Below are 16,974 nucleotides of genomic sequence, written 5' to 3'. Positions count from 1 at the left end.
ATCTCTTACATCCTTTCAAACAATACAGTCTTCGTGGGCTTAGAATGGATTATTAGAATAGGAATCAATGATAAGCTCTGTACTGCTTTGGTTAGACCTATTACAGAATTTAGGCTATTGAAGACTTGGACTTATTTAGAATCAGGTGGCTCGTACCTCTATGCATTTTTGCCAAAACGATTTCATCATGTTTGAGATAAAATCCTTGGCTCTTTGGAAATCTTCCGGGTCAATGCTTCCTGATCCATCCAGAACAATTGCAATCTCTGTTCCAGGGTCATCTGAAAGCAGAAGGTGGCAGACTTAAAGCACCCAGAGTAGAATCTCCTTGCTAGCGTTGCCCCCTGGTTGCTCTAAATGTGTAGAGTTTTCAAATGGTATTTTAGAGCTCTTTTGGGCTATGTGTCATATTAGGGTTACCACATGGCTCCAGAAAAAGGAGATTCAATCAATATAAGGCACTTGGTTATAGTATAGCATTCACTATTTATATCCACAACAAAAATAGATTCAAACCTCAGAATCTAGCTCCCTAGAATGCTATATTGATCCTCAGATGCACCACTCCACGTTCAAATTTTATCACAACGTTAAGCTTGATGTGTAGAATCTTCCCTGGATCAATCTTAATTATATTTTTTAATAGTTTTCTCCTTAAATTTTATACCATTTTTAATTTATTATATGTTAAATATTTTAAATAATTTAAGAAATCATTATAAGATCACTTATCTTTTAATTTGTGGTCAGTATAGGGACTTCTTGTGCCGACACATTTTACGATGAAACGCTTTCTCAAGGCTGGGTCCCTAACTTGATAACGCCATCCGTATTGACCACAGTTTTTAGTTCAATAAAGATCAGAAAAAGGAGGACAGACTGAGACATCCAAGTTTCACTTTCAATAGAGGTAAAACCCAGATGCCTCTCTCCAGTTGACAACGGCAAATTGTAACCTGTCAACTGTATATTATGGATGTTCACCTGTAACCCGTCCTGAGCTCTTTGGGGACGACGGGATAGAAAACAAGTTAAATAAATAAATTTGTGGGGTATAAGCAACAATATGTAATGGTATGGTATGGTCTAGATCAGGGGTGCCCACAATTTTTGGGGCTTGCGAGCTACTTTTATAATGACCAAGTCCAAATGATCTACCAACAATAAAAATAGCAAACATATAACCCCTCTTTTACTAAGATGCGCTAGCCGATTTAATGCGCGCTAAGTGCGAATGTGCCCATTATATTCTATAGACGCATTAGTATTTAGCATGTGCTAAATCGGCTAGCATGCCTTAGTAAAAGACCCCCCCAGTGGCGTACCAAGGGGGAGGCAGAGGGGGGGCGGTCCACCCCGGGTGCAACCTTAGGGGGGGTACACAGCCGGACAGGTCCGGAAAATTCCTGGGCTGCGACGACACTCAGCGGCATCAGCGCCCTCCCCCCTTCCATGACGGCACTCAGCAGCATCGGCGCCCCGCAACAGCATTCAAGTTTGGCCTCCTTCTCCCGACATCAGCAGAACTTCAGATCAGCAACAGGTGCTCAGTCAAAAGCTTCCCCAGACTGAACTGCCTGGGCGGAAACAGGAAGCTGAGTCAGGGGAAGCTTTTGACTGAGCACCTGTTGCCGATCTGAAGTTCTGCTGATGCCGGGAGAAGGAGGTCGAACTTGAGTGCTGTCGCGGGGCAGGGGGGCGCCGATGCCGCTGAGTGCCGTCGCAGCCCAGGAATTTTCTGGATCTGTCCGGCTGTGCACCCCCCCCCCAAGGCTGCACCCGGGGTGGACCGCCTCCCTCCAACCCCCCCCCCCTTGGTATGCCACTGCCCCCCCCCCATATGTCTTTATTATGTTTCAAGTTCAAGTTTTCAAGTTTCAAGTTTATTAGGTGACTTGATTAATCGCTTAATCAGGATTTCTAAGCGATGTACACTTTAAAATTCACATTTGTTTAGGGGACAAAACAAAACGTACAAATACTTAAATATTAAATTAACATTACTAAACAATGGGTAAGGAGGGAAGAAATACAATTCTTAAAGTAAAGAAAAGACATTAAGGGAAAATAAAAAGGGGTAATAATTAACAAAAGTATAGCAAAGTTAAATAAGACAATAAAATAGTAAAATTAGGTTGCGAAGGCATCTTTGAAAAAGAAGGTTTTTAACTCATTTTTAAATTTCCCAAACTCCTTCTCCTCCCGTAAAAAAATAGGGAGGGCGTTCCAAGTCTGCGGTGAGGTACAAGAAAAGATAAATTGTCGTCTCGTATTAATAATTTTTAGTGATGGAATAGATAATAAATTTTGTTCACTAGATCGTAAAATTCTCTTTGCAGTATATGAAATTAGAAACCTAAATAAAAATGCAGGGGTCTTGTTATATAGGGTTTTAAAAATAATTATACATAGTTTATAAGTAATTCTGTGAATGACTGGTAGCCAATGAGCATTTTTGAGAAGTGGTGTTACATGATCAAATTTTTTAGACTTGGTTATTAATTTAATTGATGCATTTTGTATAATTTGTAATCGTTTTATTTCGTGTAACGCAATTCCTTTAAATAAAGAATTGCAGTAGTCGATTTTAGACATCACCAAAGAGTGAATCAGTATATTAAGTGCTTTGGGACAAAGAAATTTAGAGATGGAGCGAATTTTACGTAACCTATAAAAGGTAGTTTTCACAATGTTACTGATGTGATCATGATAAGTAAGTTTATTATCGAAGATTACCCCTAAAATTTTTGTATTTTTGACTGATTGTAGGGGAACGTTTTGAATTGAAATAGGAGTAACAAGAGGAAAACTATCCTTCCATGGAAAGAGCATAACGTTAGTTTTTTTGATATTAAGAGCCAGTCTGTTTTTATCCAGCCAATGATGAACTTGATCAAGTTTTCCATTAATAGCCGAAATTTCGTTTATATTATTATTATTTAATGGATGCAATAGCTGTATATCATCGGCATAGGCAAAAACATGAAAACCTACGGATAGGCATAATGTCATTAGTGGTGCAAGAAAGATATTAAAAAGCAAAGGTGAAAGAATAGATCCTTGTGGAACCCCATGTGAAATCTGTGAAGGTAGGGATGAAGATTCATTGAAGATAACTGTGGATGTACGATCACTGAAGTAAGATGTAAACCAAGCTAGAACTTCATCTGTAACCCCAATAGATTGGAGTCTAGCAAGGAGTAATTGATGATCAATCGTATCAAACGCTGCTGAAAGATCAAGGGAAGTTAACAGCACCGATTGATGATGATCTAAAAAATATTGAATGGATGTTGTCATACCAATAAGGGAATGTTCCGTACTATGGTGTTGTCTAAAACCAGTTTGATTCGGATGTAACACATTAGTTTGTTCTACAAACTCTGAAATTTGGTTGAAAACAATTTTTTCTGTTAATTTTGCCAAAAATGGGATGTTAGAAATTGGTCTATAATTAGACAGGTCTGCATGACCAATATTTTTTTCTTTAATAATAGGGCGAATATATGACTTTTTCCAATCCAAGGGCACTGTGTGTTGATTTAAACTTTCTGTAACTAATACATGAATCAAAGGTCCAAAGATGTCAAAATATTGTTTGAGAATTAATGGTGGTATTTGATCAGCTTTAGAACTTCTGATATTCAGAGTTTTTAGAGTAATTTCAATCTCATTTAAGCTAGGTATTTTGAATTTTGAACACTTAGAGGATAGTAAGTCTGGATTAACTTGTTCAGAATCATTTGAAGGTAGTAAATTTTTTTTTAAAGATTTCCTAATGTTATTAATTTTTCCAGTAAAGTAGTCGGCAAAATCTTATTATATATACTGTGTGCACCTCTTCTATCCTCCAGACCTCGTTCTGTTCCCCAACCAACATCTCTCTTTGTCCCTCCAGGAGTCCAACTTTTCTTCCTCTCTCCTTCACCCCTATTGGTCAACAAGTACACACTGCTGGGTCCCACATTAATAGTTAGCTGGCTCTCTTTATCTGGAAATTTAATGCTGGAGTCTGGACATGCACTGGCATTGAATTTTTGGGGGGTTTAATGCCAGTGGTAGTCAGCAAAATGCCGATTGCCACCAGCTGTATATCAGACCCAAAGAATGTCATAGCGCCTCTGTAGTGTACATTAAGTACTGTATGCGGTACTGGTTATTGTTCTGTATATCAAAAGATGTAGTGAAATTAGAAAAGGCACAGAGAATGGCAACCCAAATGATAAAGGGATGGAATGAGACTTTTATAGAAGGAAAATCTAAAGAAGTTAGGGTTCTTCAGCTTGGAGAAGAGATGGCTATGGAGAGAAATATCCTCCACCTTCTTCTTCCTCAACCAGGATAAACAACACCCACCAGCTGATCGTCCCCCCCCCCCCCACCTCCGAGGGAGTGAAGTATAAGCGGATATTCAATGCCCTCTTCACGTACGTCGCTACGAGAACCTCATAAGGACTGAACAGAACTACCTTGCCTTCAGGAAAAGATTGAAAGTTTACCTATTGATTTAACTCAGTGCCTCTGCAATTTCTTCTGATAATGTAACCGTTCTCCACAGTACATTGTAACTGTCTCCCCTATTGCAATAATGTAGCCTTTGTAGTTCCTCCTCCCCTACTTCCATTTGATGTAACTTTTCCCTATGTTGTTACATAGGCCTACTCCTTAATGCATTGTAATAATAACAATAATAACTTTATTCTTTTATACCGCCATAACCAAAAGTTCTAGGCGGTTTACCCTAAAAAGAGCTGGACAATCAGCGAAATACAATAATACAGTAAAAAATACAAATATTTGTAAAATAGAATTTCAATAATAAAACTCACTAAGTAATAAACTTATCTAACAAAGCGGTCTTAATTAATTTCCGAAAACTGCAATAGGATAACATAGCTTGCTGAATACATTTAACTAACCAAGATTGTTGCCTACCAGCTTCCAATGCTAGGGTCCTATCTAAGAAGGTCTTATATCGACACCCATTAATTTTTGGATAAGCAAATAAATAGAAGTTTCTAGTTTCTCTTGATGGTCTATGCAACACAAAATGAGGAAAAAGGTAAGCTGGAGACAATCCCAATATCAGCTTAAAGCAGATACAGGAAAATTTGAATAATACTGTTGCCTCCAAAGGCAGCCAATGAAGTAAACGATAATATGGACTAATATGGTCATTCATTTTTAAACCAAAAATCAATCGAACAGCTATATTCTGAATTATCCTTAATTTCCTTAGGTGCTCCCCTCTCGCAACAATATAACCTTCCTCCACAATGGGATTTTGTTTTGTTTTGTAACTCTCTCCCTTTTATAACAGTTCTATCTTCTCTTTCTCTGTGATATAACTTTTCCCCATGATGTTGCATGGGTCTCTTAACTTGTAAATCGCCTTGAACTTAGTCTGGAGAAGTGTGATTAAGAAATCCTGATTAGATTAGATTAGAAATAATAGAGGACTATAAAATCCTGAGTGGAATGGAATAGGTATTAAGCAGTACATTTAAAACAAATCAAAATTTTTTTTTTTAATTTCACACCTAAGTTGTTGCCAGAGGATATGCTAAAAGCAGTTACTGTAATTGGGTTTATAAAAGGTGTGGACAAGTTCCCATAGGAAAAGTGCATAAACAGTTATTGAGATAGACTTGGGGATAGCCATTGCTTCTTCCAGTGCTCTATGGTCACATAGTTTCCACAGTGGGATTTATAATCTTTCTTCCATTTGTAATAAGTCTCAAAGTGCACCCCCTCCCTTGTTATTCTTCCCCTTGCATGTTCTCTTTCTCCCTGGACAGGGATCTTACAGCCACACAAGAAGGTGACGTCCCCGTGACAGAGCTGACCCGGCAGTCTAAAAGCTGCAAAGCTAAAGAGCTTTGCGCATGTGCCAGCCCTCCCCCCCTAAAGTATCCCACCTGGCCCCTATAAAAGCACACCCCCAACCGGCAAACACAGTTTTAAAAGTTTCCGCGATCTATCCGACTCGGTAGTCTTAACGGGGTCACCCCGTTTCCTTATCGCTTCAACTTTTATTACCAACATTTCTCTTCTACACAATTTTGATTTAGCAGCGCTCTGGTTTAGCATGCCTGAAAAAGCCAAACCTGGTTTTAAACGCTGCTCCACGTGCGACCTCAAGATGTCGGCGACTGACCCGCACGCCTCCTGTATCCGTTGCCTGGGTCCCCTCCACCGGACGTCTTCCTGCGCTCACTGCGCTAAATTAAACAAGCGCTCGCTCAAAATTCGAGCGCTTAAACTAAAAGAATTTGAGCTCCCGAACGCGGCCTCCGCTCTCTCCTCCGCCTGCCAGCAAGGAGCATCGGAGCCGCAGGGACCGCCTCCCAAGGTGCCGAAGATGGTGCTTCGCAAACCAGCTCAGGCACCAGCGTCTCCTGCGTGTGGCACGTCGGGGCCGATGACGTCACACGCAGGGACGCTGCCTATTGGCTTACTTGCTCCTCCACTGCCTATTGGCTCAGTGACTGCTCCCACTGGCCAATCCCGGCAGGATCGCTCTCTCTCGGTCCCGCCCTTGGCACCGACTGACTCCAGCCGTCGGCACCGTGCTCCTTCTCATACAGAGCCTGCAGCCCAGCGTTCTGCCTCCCCAGACCGGCATCTGCACTCTGCTTCAGCCAGCCCACCCAGGAAACTGAAGAGGAAAGCTAAACATCTTATCTCCTCTAGTTCCTCCTCCTCCTCGGGCTCTCCTCCTACACTGTCTGCTGCTGCTGCTCCAACCCAGGATCCTCCCCAGCTCTCTCACCAGTCTCAGCCTCTGATGCAGCCTGCACTTCTTCAACTTTTCCAGCAGTTCCAGCTCTTTCAGCAACGACAACTGCTTTCTGCATCTCCTCCGCTCCTCTCCGCTCAGCCTATTGAACAGGGCACTCAGCTTACATCCGCACCTCATCTGGTCCAGCATGATGCCCATCTCTCCGACTCTGTCTCCACTACCTCTTCTATGGCGGCGGAACTGGAATCTTACTATACTTCCTCCTCGCGCTCTCCCTCGCCTGATCTACAGATGGATCCCCTGCTCTCTTCTCTGGCTCATGAGGATACTCCGTCTGAGCGGGATAGGGCATCACCCCCGGAAGACACCTCCTACCCACGCTTCCTGTCCAAGATGGCGTCTTCTTTACAATTGACCACCACGGCCCAGCCGGACCCCCGGGAACAGAGGCTTCAGGTGCTTAAGTATTTTCATATTCCAAAAGAAGTGGTCTCTTTACCCCTTCATGCTACTCTGGCTGATTCTCAGAAAGCAATATGGAACACCCCCTACTCGTCCAGGTCACGAAACGCAGTTTGGAACACAAATACAAGGTTCAGGATGTAGCGGGGTTTGACAAAACTCAACTCCCTCACCAATCCCTGGTTGTCCGCTCTGCCTTGCAGAAATCCAAGTCCTCCAAAGACTTCGCATCTACTCCACCACTCCGCGAGATGCGCATCATGGACTCCATGGGTAAACGAGCATACCAAAATTCCATGCTGTCTGGGCGAATTGCCATCCATTAGTTCTTCTACACCCAATACCTCTATTCCAACATGGAGGATATGAGAAAACTGGTCGAGACCTTACCGGTGCCCACGCAGGAGGCTTTTAATGCCGTCCTCTCCAACTTCGAAGAATGCTCCAAGAACCTTATCCGGGCGGCTGACGATGCCTTTGATACCGCCATGAGGGGAGCGGCTACAGGTATTTCCACCCACAGACTGGCATGGTTGCAATGCTCTAAACTGGGGGTGGACATCCATGCAAAGGTGGCAGATGCTCCTTGTCTCAGAGACAGCTTGTTTGGAGACAAGGTTAAGGATCTTATTGAGGGGCTTAAAGAGGATTGCACCACACTGGATGCTCTGGAGGAGGATACCACACATCACTCAAAACAGCCCTTTAAGAAGCAGCTACCTTCTCAACGGCAGTTCCAGACCAGGAAGTCGTTTTCTTCTGCCAGACAGTTTGCTCCATATCCGCAGAAGCAGTTTCGGCCCTATCGACAGCAATCCTCCAACAGAGCCCCCAGAGACCGTCGCTCTCCTAAACCCGCTCAACCTGCGGGCCAGAAGCCCCAACCCTCTTTTTGACAACCCTCCCCTTCCCGCTGTCCCGGTGGGAGGTCGGTTGAGGTTTTTTCTCCAGACCTGGCGGGATATAACCACAGACACCTGGGTCTTGCGCATCATTCAACATGGATACCGCCTTCGCTTCCTGGCTCCTCCTCCTTGGTGCCCCCCGTCCCACCAGTCCCTCCAACCATCTCACCTGCTTCCTTTGCAACAGGAGTTGTCTCGGTGGCTGGACATTCGGGCCGTAGAGCCGGTCCCCGAACACCAGTGGGGCCAGGGGTTCTATTCCCGATACTTCCTCATTCCAAAGAAGACGGGGGGCGTTCGCCCGATTTTGGACCTACGGAACCTAAACAAATTCATATTAAAGGAAAGGTTCCGCATGCTCTCGATCTCCGCCATTGCTCCTCTGCTCCAAATCGACGCTTGGCTCACGTCCATAGACCTTCAGGATGCCTATCTGCATATTCCCATACATCCCTCTCACAGGCAGTATCTCCGTTTTGTGTTTCAGAACCTTCACTACCAATACACGGTTCTCCCCTTTGGCCTCTCGTCAGCACCAAGGGTCTTTTCCAAATGTGTCATCCCCATAGTAGCACATCTGCGCATACAGGGCCTGCCCATCTTCCCCTACCTGGACGACTGGCTCATTTCGGCTATGACGCCCTGCCTCGCCCGCCACGCTTTGAGCCAAACCGTCAACCTCCTTCTACAGTTGGGATTTCTCCTCAATTTTCCAAAGTCCCATCTCCTCCCATCTCAATCGCTGCAATTCATCGGGGCAACTTTTCAGACTCAGCAGGCTATGGTTTTCCTCCCGTCATTGCGAGCACAAGTCATCCAACAACTGATGTCCCCCTGGTACCCAGGGCTCTGGGTCACAGCCAGGGACGTTCTCACCTTGCTAGGACACATGGCGGCCACAGTGCAAGTGCTGCAGTTTGCTCGCCTAAAGATGAGGCCTATCCAATGGTTTCTCAAAACCCATTGGAACCAGTCCCTTCAGCCTCTTTCCACGCATCTACAATTAACGCCCCAAGTGCTTCAGGACTTGCAATGGTGGTTTCACGTGGATCCCCTCTCTCACGGGCTTCCATTTCATCCTCCTCAGCCTACTGTCACCATCACAACGGATGCCTCCAAGAAAGGCTGGGGCGCTCATCTCCTCTCTTGGTCCACGCAGGGCACCTGGTCCCCCGCATTAGCTCGCTGCAGCATCAACTTCCTGGAACTGCATGCCATCCATCTTGCTCTGCAGGTGTTCCAACATCACTTGCACAGTCAGATCATCCGAATCCGCACCGACAACCAGGTTGCCATGTTCTATGTGAACAAACAGGGGGGGATGGGCTCCTCTCGCCTATCCCGCGAAGCAGTCTCCATTTGGAACCTCGCTCTCCAGCTCCACTCCACCCTGCAGGCGGTCTACCTTCCGGGCACGGACAACCAGCTCGCAGACAGACTCAGCAGGCAACTCAGTCCTCACAAATGGTCGCTTCAGAGCACATTTACGCGAAAACTTTTTGCAAAATGGGGCACTCCTCACTTCAACCTCTTTGCATCCCAGACGAACGCCAAATGTCCCAGATTTTGCTCCAGGTACGGAGAACCAACCTGTCTGGCAGACGATGCGTTCCTCCTCCACTGGTCTCAGCATCTCCTCTATGCGTTTCCTCCGATTCCTCTGATTGGGAAAACTCCTTCAAAAGGCCATCGCAGACAATGCCTCCCTGATCCTCATCACACCGTATTGGCCGCGACAAGCCTGGTTCCCCGTCCTCCTCAACCGGGCTTCTCAGGCTCCTTGGATTCTCCCGCAGTTCCCGGATCTTCTCACACAACACGACGGTCAGTTGCTTCACCCCAATCTTCCGTCTCTCAAATTGACAGCCTGGCTCCTGCTCCCACGGTGACTGGGGACTCTGCCTTCCCTCCGGAGGTCCTACACATCCTTCTTGCCTCCAGAGCTCCTGCGACTCAACACTCCTACTCCGCCAAGTGGACCCGTTTCCAGCGCTGGTGCTCCACCCGTCGTGTTCACCCCAGCACCTCGCCCTTGGCTCAGGTCCTCCGCTACCTTACCTCTCTGCAGGTCTGCGGATTATCCTACAACTCCATTCGCCTTCATCTGGTGGCCATCTCAGTGTATCACGACCCCGTGGACGCGGTCTCCCTGGCACGCCATCCTGTGGTCAAGCGCTTCTTCAAAGGACTTCTTCGGCTACATCCCCCCCTTCGACCTCCGGTGCCGGTCTGGGATCTCAACCTCGTGCTGCAGGCTCTCATGGCTCCCCCATTTGAACCTCTCTCTGTTGTACCACTCAAATTCCTTACCTGGAAGACTCTATTCCTGGTAGCTATTACCTCGGCTCGCCGAATTGGAGAACTCCATGCCTTGGTATCCTATAGTCCCTATACCCAATTTCTTCATGACAAAGTGCTGCCCAAAGTAGTCTCGGCCTTCCATTTGAACCAATCCATTGTGCTGCCTACTTTTCATCCGCCCCCTCACCCTTCGCCAGAGGCCGAACGACTCCACATACTGGACTGTGCCAGAGCTCTCCACCTCTATTTAGACAGAACTGCGACTCCTCAGCGCCCATCTCAGTTGTTCCTCTCCATCCGTCCGACTTCCTCTCCTAGACCAGTTTCGAAGTTGACATTATCCTCTTGGATTACCCAGCTCATTGCGTACTGTTACGCCTCCGTCTCTTCAGGAGATCCCTCCGCATGTCACGGCTCATGACCTCCGAGCTATGGCTACCACCTGGGCTAACCTTCGCCTCGCGCCTCTCCAAGAGATCTGTCGAGCAGCTACCTGGTCCAGGGTTCTTACCTTTGCCAAGCACTACTGCCTTAATGTGGAATCCGGCGCAGATGCATCACTGGGTTCTACGGTCCTGCAAGCGGCTTTATGAGGCGTCAACTTCCTTCCTCCTCTCCGTCTCAGGTAACAGATCTTTATTATTATTATAATAGCATGTTGTTATTCTGTTACCTTCAGCTCGGGAGGCACCTTCTTGTGTGGCTGTAAGATCCCTGTCCAGGGAGAAATAGAAGTTGCTTACCTGTAATGGTAGTTCTCCTTGGACAGATGGATCTTACAGCCACACAATCCCGCCCAGCCTCCCCTATGGTTGCCGCCAGCTTTGTACCTAACTGTGTTTGCCGGTTGGGGGTGTGCTTTTATAGGGGCCAGGTGGGATACTTTAGGGGGGGAGGGCTGGCACATGCGCAAAGCTCTTTAGCTTTGCAGCTTTTAGACTGCCGGGTCGGCTCCGTCACGGGGACGTCACCTTCTTGTGTGGCCATCTGTCCAAGGAGAACTACCGTTACAGGTAAGCAACTTCTATTTCTCTCTATCAATTGTAGTTCTAACCCTTCCTTCCCTTTTGTTCCCGTTTGTCAACGTCTTTAAAAATTGTTATTACTCCTGGTTTGTTTTTGGTTAAAATGTATTTTATTTAGCACATTGTTTTAGCATTTTTGTAGACCACCTAGAAGGCTCGATAAACTTGAAACTTGAAGAAGGAGTGTCAATAAGACAGGATTGACCTAAACCAGGAAATGGATCAGGTGATAGCTCTGTCTTTAGCTCTTTCTCTCTGTAGGGATCAGGCAGATTAAATAGGGCCCCCAGAAACTAGAATGGGACCTACCATACCTGTGGACTCTGCAAGCTACCATAGAGCAGTGGTTCCTAATCCTGTCCTGGAGGTCCACCAGGCCAATCGGGTTTTCAGGCTAGCCCTAATGAATATGCATGGAGCAGATTTGCAAGCCTGTCACGTCCATTATATGCAAATCTCTTTCTTGCATATTCATTCAGGCTAGCCTGAAAACCCGATTGGCCTGGTGGTCCTCCAGGACAGGGTTGGGAGCCACTGCCGTAGAGCTCACAGCATAATGGATGCGGGCAGGAACAGGACATCTGCTTTCATGGCCCCGTACTCCTACACCTTCCATTCAAAAGATTATACTCACCTATCTCATCATCATTACTTTTTTTCTGCTCTTCCTCCACATTCCTCCACCTTCTCCTCCTGTTCTTACGGTTTCTATTCATTTCATCACTGTTCTGTTGCAAAGATTTGTCTTCTGGAAATTCTTTATCTAAAACATTTTCTTTAGGATAGAAGAGAAATAGAATATTGCATACATTGGTAAACCTGAAGCCTGTAGTTTAGCAAACAGGGGAGATCCTTCAGAATATTTTCTAATTCTTTATGCCAGACGTCTTGGGTTCATCCCCTCTTACCTCTGCTTTTGGGCTCTTCTCTGTGATTGAAGAGGTAGTACTGATGCTTGTTGGCTAGATCTTCAACTAAGGAGCAAACAGGAATGTTTCAGTCTGAGACTCATGCATCCCCTTTCCCCCACTATAAGAACATAAGAATAGCCTTACTGGGTGAGACCAATGGTCCATCAAGCCCAGTAGCCCGTTCTCTCAGTGGCCAATCCAGGTCACTAGTACCTGGCCAAAACCCAAAGAGTAGCAACATTCCAGCATCTCAAAGTAAGCAAGATTCCAGATCCCCAAGCCTCATGCTCTTCTTCTTATGTACTCTAGTCTTAATTACATGTAAACCGAGTCGTGTTCCGTTGGGAGATGACCCGGTATATAAATTGAAGACTAGATTAGATTAAATTGCACTCAAATAAATCCTGGCAAAGTCTAAGCATTTAGAAAGCAGAACAGCTGTAATCATTTCGGCCTGGGCTCACTTAGTTTACGACTACACACTGAGGGTTCACTTACACTATTATAAAATTTGTAGTAATATTGTGGTTATTTATTTACGAGCTGTTTTGCTCACGTGCTTATGCAGTGAGAATTTGAATTTAACAATTGCCTTGGATCAGTAGCATGGGATGTTGCTACTATCTGGGTTTTTGTCAGGTACTAGTGACTTGGACTGGACACTGTGAGAACTCATGGCAGTCATTCAGCTAGTGGCTCTGGATGGAGCAGGAGCACAGGATGCTTGCTTCTGTCCCAGTACACCACTGGACCACCAGGGATTCGAAAGGTACATGGGGGAGGCGGGAAGGAGGTAAAGATTGTCAGAGTCAGCTGGGACAGGAGGCGGGAGGGATCCCTCTTGTCCTGGCCCACTGCTGGACCACCAGGTCATACGGCAGGCCTGGTGGAGACCTGCACGACATCGGGAGGGAGGGGAACAGGGTGCAGTGCCTGGCAAAGAGGGAGGGTGGCTGGGTGCAGAGCCTGGCAGTGCAAGGTTACAAATGATATGTTCATTAATCAAACTTCTTGATCCCTCCTCTATCAATATCCTAATCCATTCGCTTGTTATTTCCTGTCTTCATTATTGCAACGCACTTTATAAAGGCATAAATCAAAAGGAAATAAAATGACTATAGATAATTCAAAATACATCGATCAAAATTCTTAGTAATTAAAAAAAAATATGATCATGTGACCCCATTACCTATGAAAGCTCACTGGTTACCCGTCAATCACAGAATCACAAATAAAATTCTCCTTCTAACCTTCAAAACCTGTGCTTCTAATTGTCCGGAGTTCATAAACAGATATCTTATCCCTTACGCTCCTTCCAGATCACTCCATTCAGCATCACAACATCTCTTGCATATTCCTTCTTTAAACCATATTAACACAATGCGAACAACTATCGCCCCCCCCCCCCCTTCTACGAAACCGCGCTAGCAGTTTCTAGCATGGGAAGCCGCGCCGAATGGCCCACGCTGCTCCCGACGCTCATAAGAACTCAATGAGCATCGGGAGCAGCATGGGCCATTCAGCGTGGCTCTCTGCACTAAAAACCGCTAGTGGTTTCGTAGAAGAGAGGGGGGGTGTATATTTTCTGTTACATCACCTTCCCTATGGAACGCAGTGCCACTGCATATAAGGGAAGAAACGTCTCTGTCTCATTTAAAATCAAAATTAAAGACATTTTTATTCAAAGACGCTTTTGGCAAATAACCATCCTGTTAAGGATGCCCTGTAATTTTCTTCTTTTCTTAACATGGTATTTCCCGGGTTTTCTTTTTATCCTTTACCTTGTTTTTTCACTATATTGTAGCTCTGCCTTTAACCTATTATACCCGTCTGTTTGTTTGAATATTAGTTAAGTTTTAAGAAAAGTGTATTTATCTAAACCAGACATGGGCCACTCCGGTCCTCGAGGGCCGGAATCCAATCAGGTTTTCAGGATTTCCCCAGTGAATATGCCTGAGATCAATTTGCATGCACTGCTTTCAATGCATATTCATTGGGGAAATCTTGAAAACTCAATTGGATTCCAGCCCTCAAGGACCGGATTTGCCCATGTCTGGTCTAAACCATATTTTACTGTTCACCACTTAGAAACTTTGTATAGGCAGTTTAACAAATTTTTAAATAAACTCGAAAACTTGAATATTAAGCCCCAGTTTATATTTGAGTCAACCTTTTTTCCTCCTGTTTTAAGGGAAAAGAGATTACCTCGGTCTATATTCGGGTCAGCGTATATACAAGTGTGCAGTAGGGTATGGTCCCTATGAGGAACAATGTACCATTTCATTGTGGTGACTTAGTGAAGGGTGGCAACTGCAATATCTATTATTAATTCCTGGTTTAACCTCCCTCTGCCAAAACACAAAAAAGGCACATCATTGTTTTGCTTGCATACCGATCTCTGTGATGTTAAGGAGCATCTCATTATGAAAGTCTGCTGATAGCAAGGTGCACATCCCATTCAGCTCCTCAGTAATGCTCTTTAAGTGACGCTTTTTTTGCTGCACACAAGCCTAGGGAGAATCATAACACACAGTGAAAATGTTTTGATGCAAGATGACGTGGCAAGGAAACAATCTGGGTCAAACCCTTATCTTCAATACGATTCACTCGGCTAAGATGATGATGGCCTGGAGAGACAAAAGGGACCAAAACCTCCTGCCTGTCAAATCTTTCAATCCTTCTAACCACCCTCCTCACTCCCCACTCACCAGGATTCCGGAAGCATCCTTTGCCAATGATGCAGTGGGCTGAGCAGTGTTTAAGTTCTGAGACATTCCTGCAAAGAACCAAGAATCAGAAATCTCACAAAATAGTTTTTTCAGTGCTCAGGACAGGAGAAGAGAACATCGATGGATGGAACATGCTCTCACTTGCACCCGCTTTTTCTCCAGGTAGAATTTTGCTGGTAGGCACGAAGAGGGCAATGTTTATTTATAAAATGTATTAAGTGGTTTACAAACACAGTCATAAAAACCATTAAAAAAAAAACAAAAATGAAAAACTACTACAATCAATGCTCTGCAAGATAAAGTAAACTTTAACAGACACAATCGCCCTGCTACATATACTGCTTCTTACTTTCTTTAACAGCGGGATATACATAGTAACATAGTAGATGATGGCAGATAAAGACCCGAATGGTCCATCCAGTCTACCCAACCTGATTCAATTTAAATATTTTTAATTTTTTCTTCTTAGCTATTTCTGGACAAAAATCCAAAGCGCTACCCAGTACTGTGCTTGGGTTCCAACTGCCGAAATCTCCGTCAAAACCTACTCCAGCCCATCTACACCCTCCCAGCCATTGAAGCCCTCTCCAGCCCATCCTCCCCCAAACGGCCATATAGAGACCGTGCAAGTTTGCCCAGTACTGGCCTTAGTTCAATATTTAGTATTATTTTCTGATTCTAGATCCTCTGTGTTCATCCCACGCTTCTTTGAACTCAGTCACCGTTTTCCTCTCCACCACCTCTCTCAGGAGCGCATTCCAGGCATCCACCACCCTCTGCATAAAGTAGAATTTCCTAACATTGCTCTTGAATCTACCACCCCTGGCCCGCTTGCCTCCTGTCTTTCCTCCTCCAAACCCCCCTTCTCACCAATAACCAGACAACACTCTTCTTGGTAGAAATAGCTGCAGCTCTGGTTATTAACACACTCTCATAATAAAACAATTAACAATTAATTTAACACACTCTCATAATAAAACTGTTTCCCGAGCTTCAAAGAAAACCATAACCAATAATATTCTGCCCCTGACCCTGCCATGCCAGCAAGGGCTTGGGGGTGGTATGTTCCAACATGTCCCTTTAACCTGAGACACCAGAACCCCGGGCACAGCTCCCCGCCGGCCCCTACTCATCTCCCGATGAGCCCCACCAGCCAGTAGCTCGGGATAACCACAAACCTGAACCATACCTCATCAACAAACCAAACTAGAAAAAAGGGGTAGATGGGCGGGAAAAGCCGCCTCAGAGGATCCAGGAAGACACTGGGTCCTTTGATGTCCCAGCTTTATTGACTCCACCCAGCCATTAGCCCCGCACTCTTCCACCTATCGGGAGGCCGTTCAGCAGCAGGAAAAACCAGCCAACCACTAAACCGCCTCCTCTCCTCCCTACCCATGCTGAGCACTCATCCCAATGGGTGACCATGCGGGCCCTCCATCCCCGCGTTACAGCCTCCCATCGAGATGAGGGCTCTCGGGCTCTCCTTTTCACAATAAGTCCTGGGTAAAAAAAAAAAAAAAAGAAAAGTGTCTTTAACAGCTTCTTAATGTACCTGAACTGTAGTCTGGAGAAAGTGTGATCCATGATTAGTGAATCAGTAGCAGCCCCCCCCCCCTTTCACAAAAAATATAGTAGTGAATTATTGCTGGTTTACCTCTGGTGAGATCTATTGTTTCACATGACAGTACTGGGGCAGGGGGCTTGATTGTACATTTATGCAGCCCTCCAAACTTTCTGCTCTGAATATTGTCTGTAGGGGCAGTGACCAGAACCCTAGCAAAGAAAAAGAAAGTTACAATGAAGAAGAAAGAAAACTGATAATAGTATTCATGCCTTTCAGGGCTGATACAACCACTTCATTAGATCACCTACAGCAGCACCTGCTGGAAGGGCAGAGGG

At 45.4% G+C, this 16,974-nt stretch overlaps 1 protein-coding gene across 3 annotated transcripts in view; it reads right to left on the bottom strand.

Annotated features, from left to right (window-relative positions):
• The window catches only part of ITGAE (integrin subunit alpha E), a 136,244-nt gene that overhangs the window by 102,482 nt on the left and 16,788 nt on the right, over positions 1-16,974 (bottom strand). For all 3 annotated transcript variants that reach the window (XM_033921420.1, XM_033921422.1, XM_033921421.1), the window contains 6 exons: positions 16,730-16,848; positions 15,055-15,122; positions 14,739-14,856; positions 12,344-12,409; positions 12,070-12,210; positions 157-281 (listed from right to left, as the gene is read on the bottom strand). In XM_033921420.1, coding sequence (XP_033777311.1) covers positions 157-281; positions 12,070-12,210; positions 12,344-12,409; positions 14,739-14,856; positions 15,055-15,122; positions 16,730-16,848 — 637 coding nt within the window. The remainder of the gene's footprint in view (positions 1-156; positions 282-12,069; positions 12,211-12,343; positions 12,410-14,738; positions 14,857-15,054; positions 15,123-16,729; positions 16,849-16,974) is intronic.

The sequence above is a fragment of the Geotrypetes seraphini genome, chromosome 15, assembly GCF_902459505.1.
Source record: "Geotrypetes seraphini chromosome 15, aGeoSer1.1, whole genome shotgun sequence".
Taxonomy (NCBI): Eukaryota; Metazoa; Chordata; class Amphibia; order Gymnophiona; family Dermophiidae; genus Geotrypetes; species Geotrypetes seraphini.
This window is presented reverse-complemented; position numbering and strand designations above follow the sequence as displayed.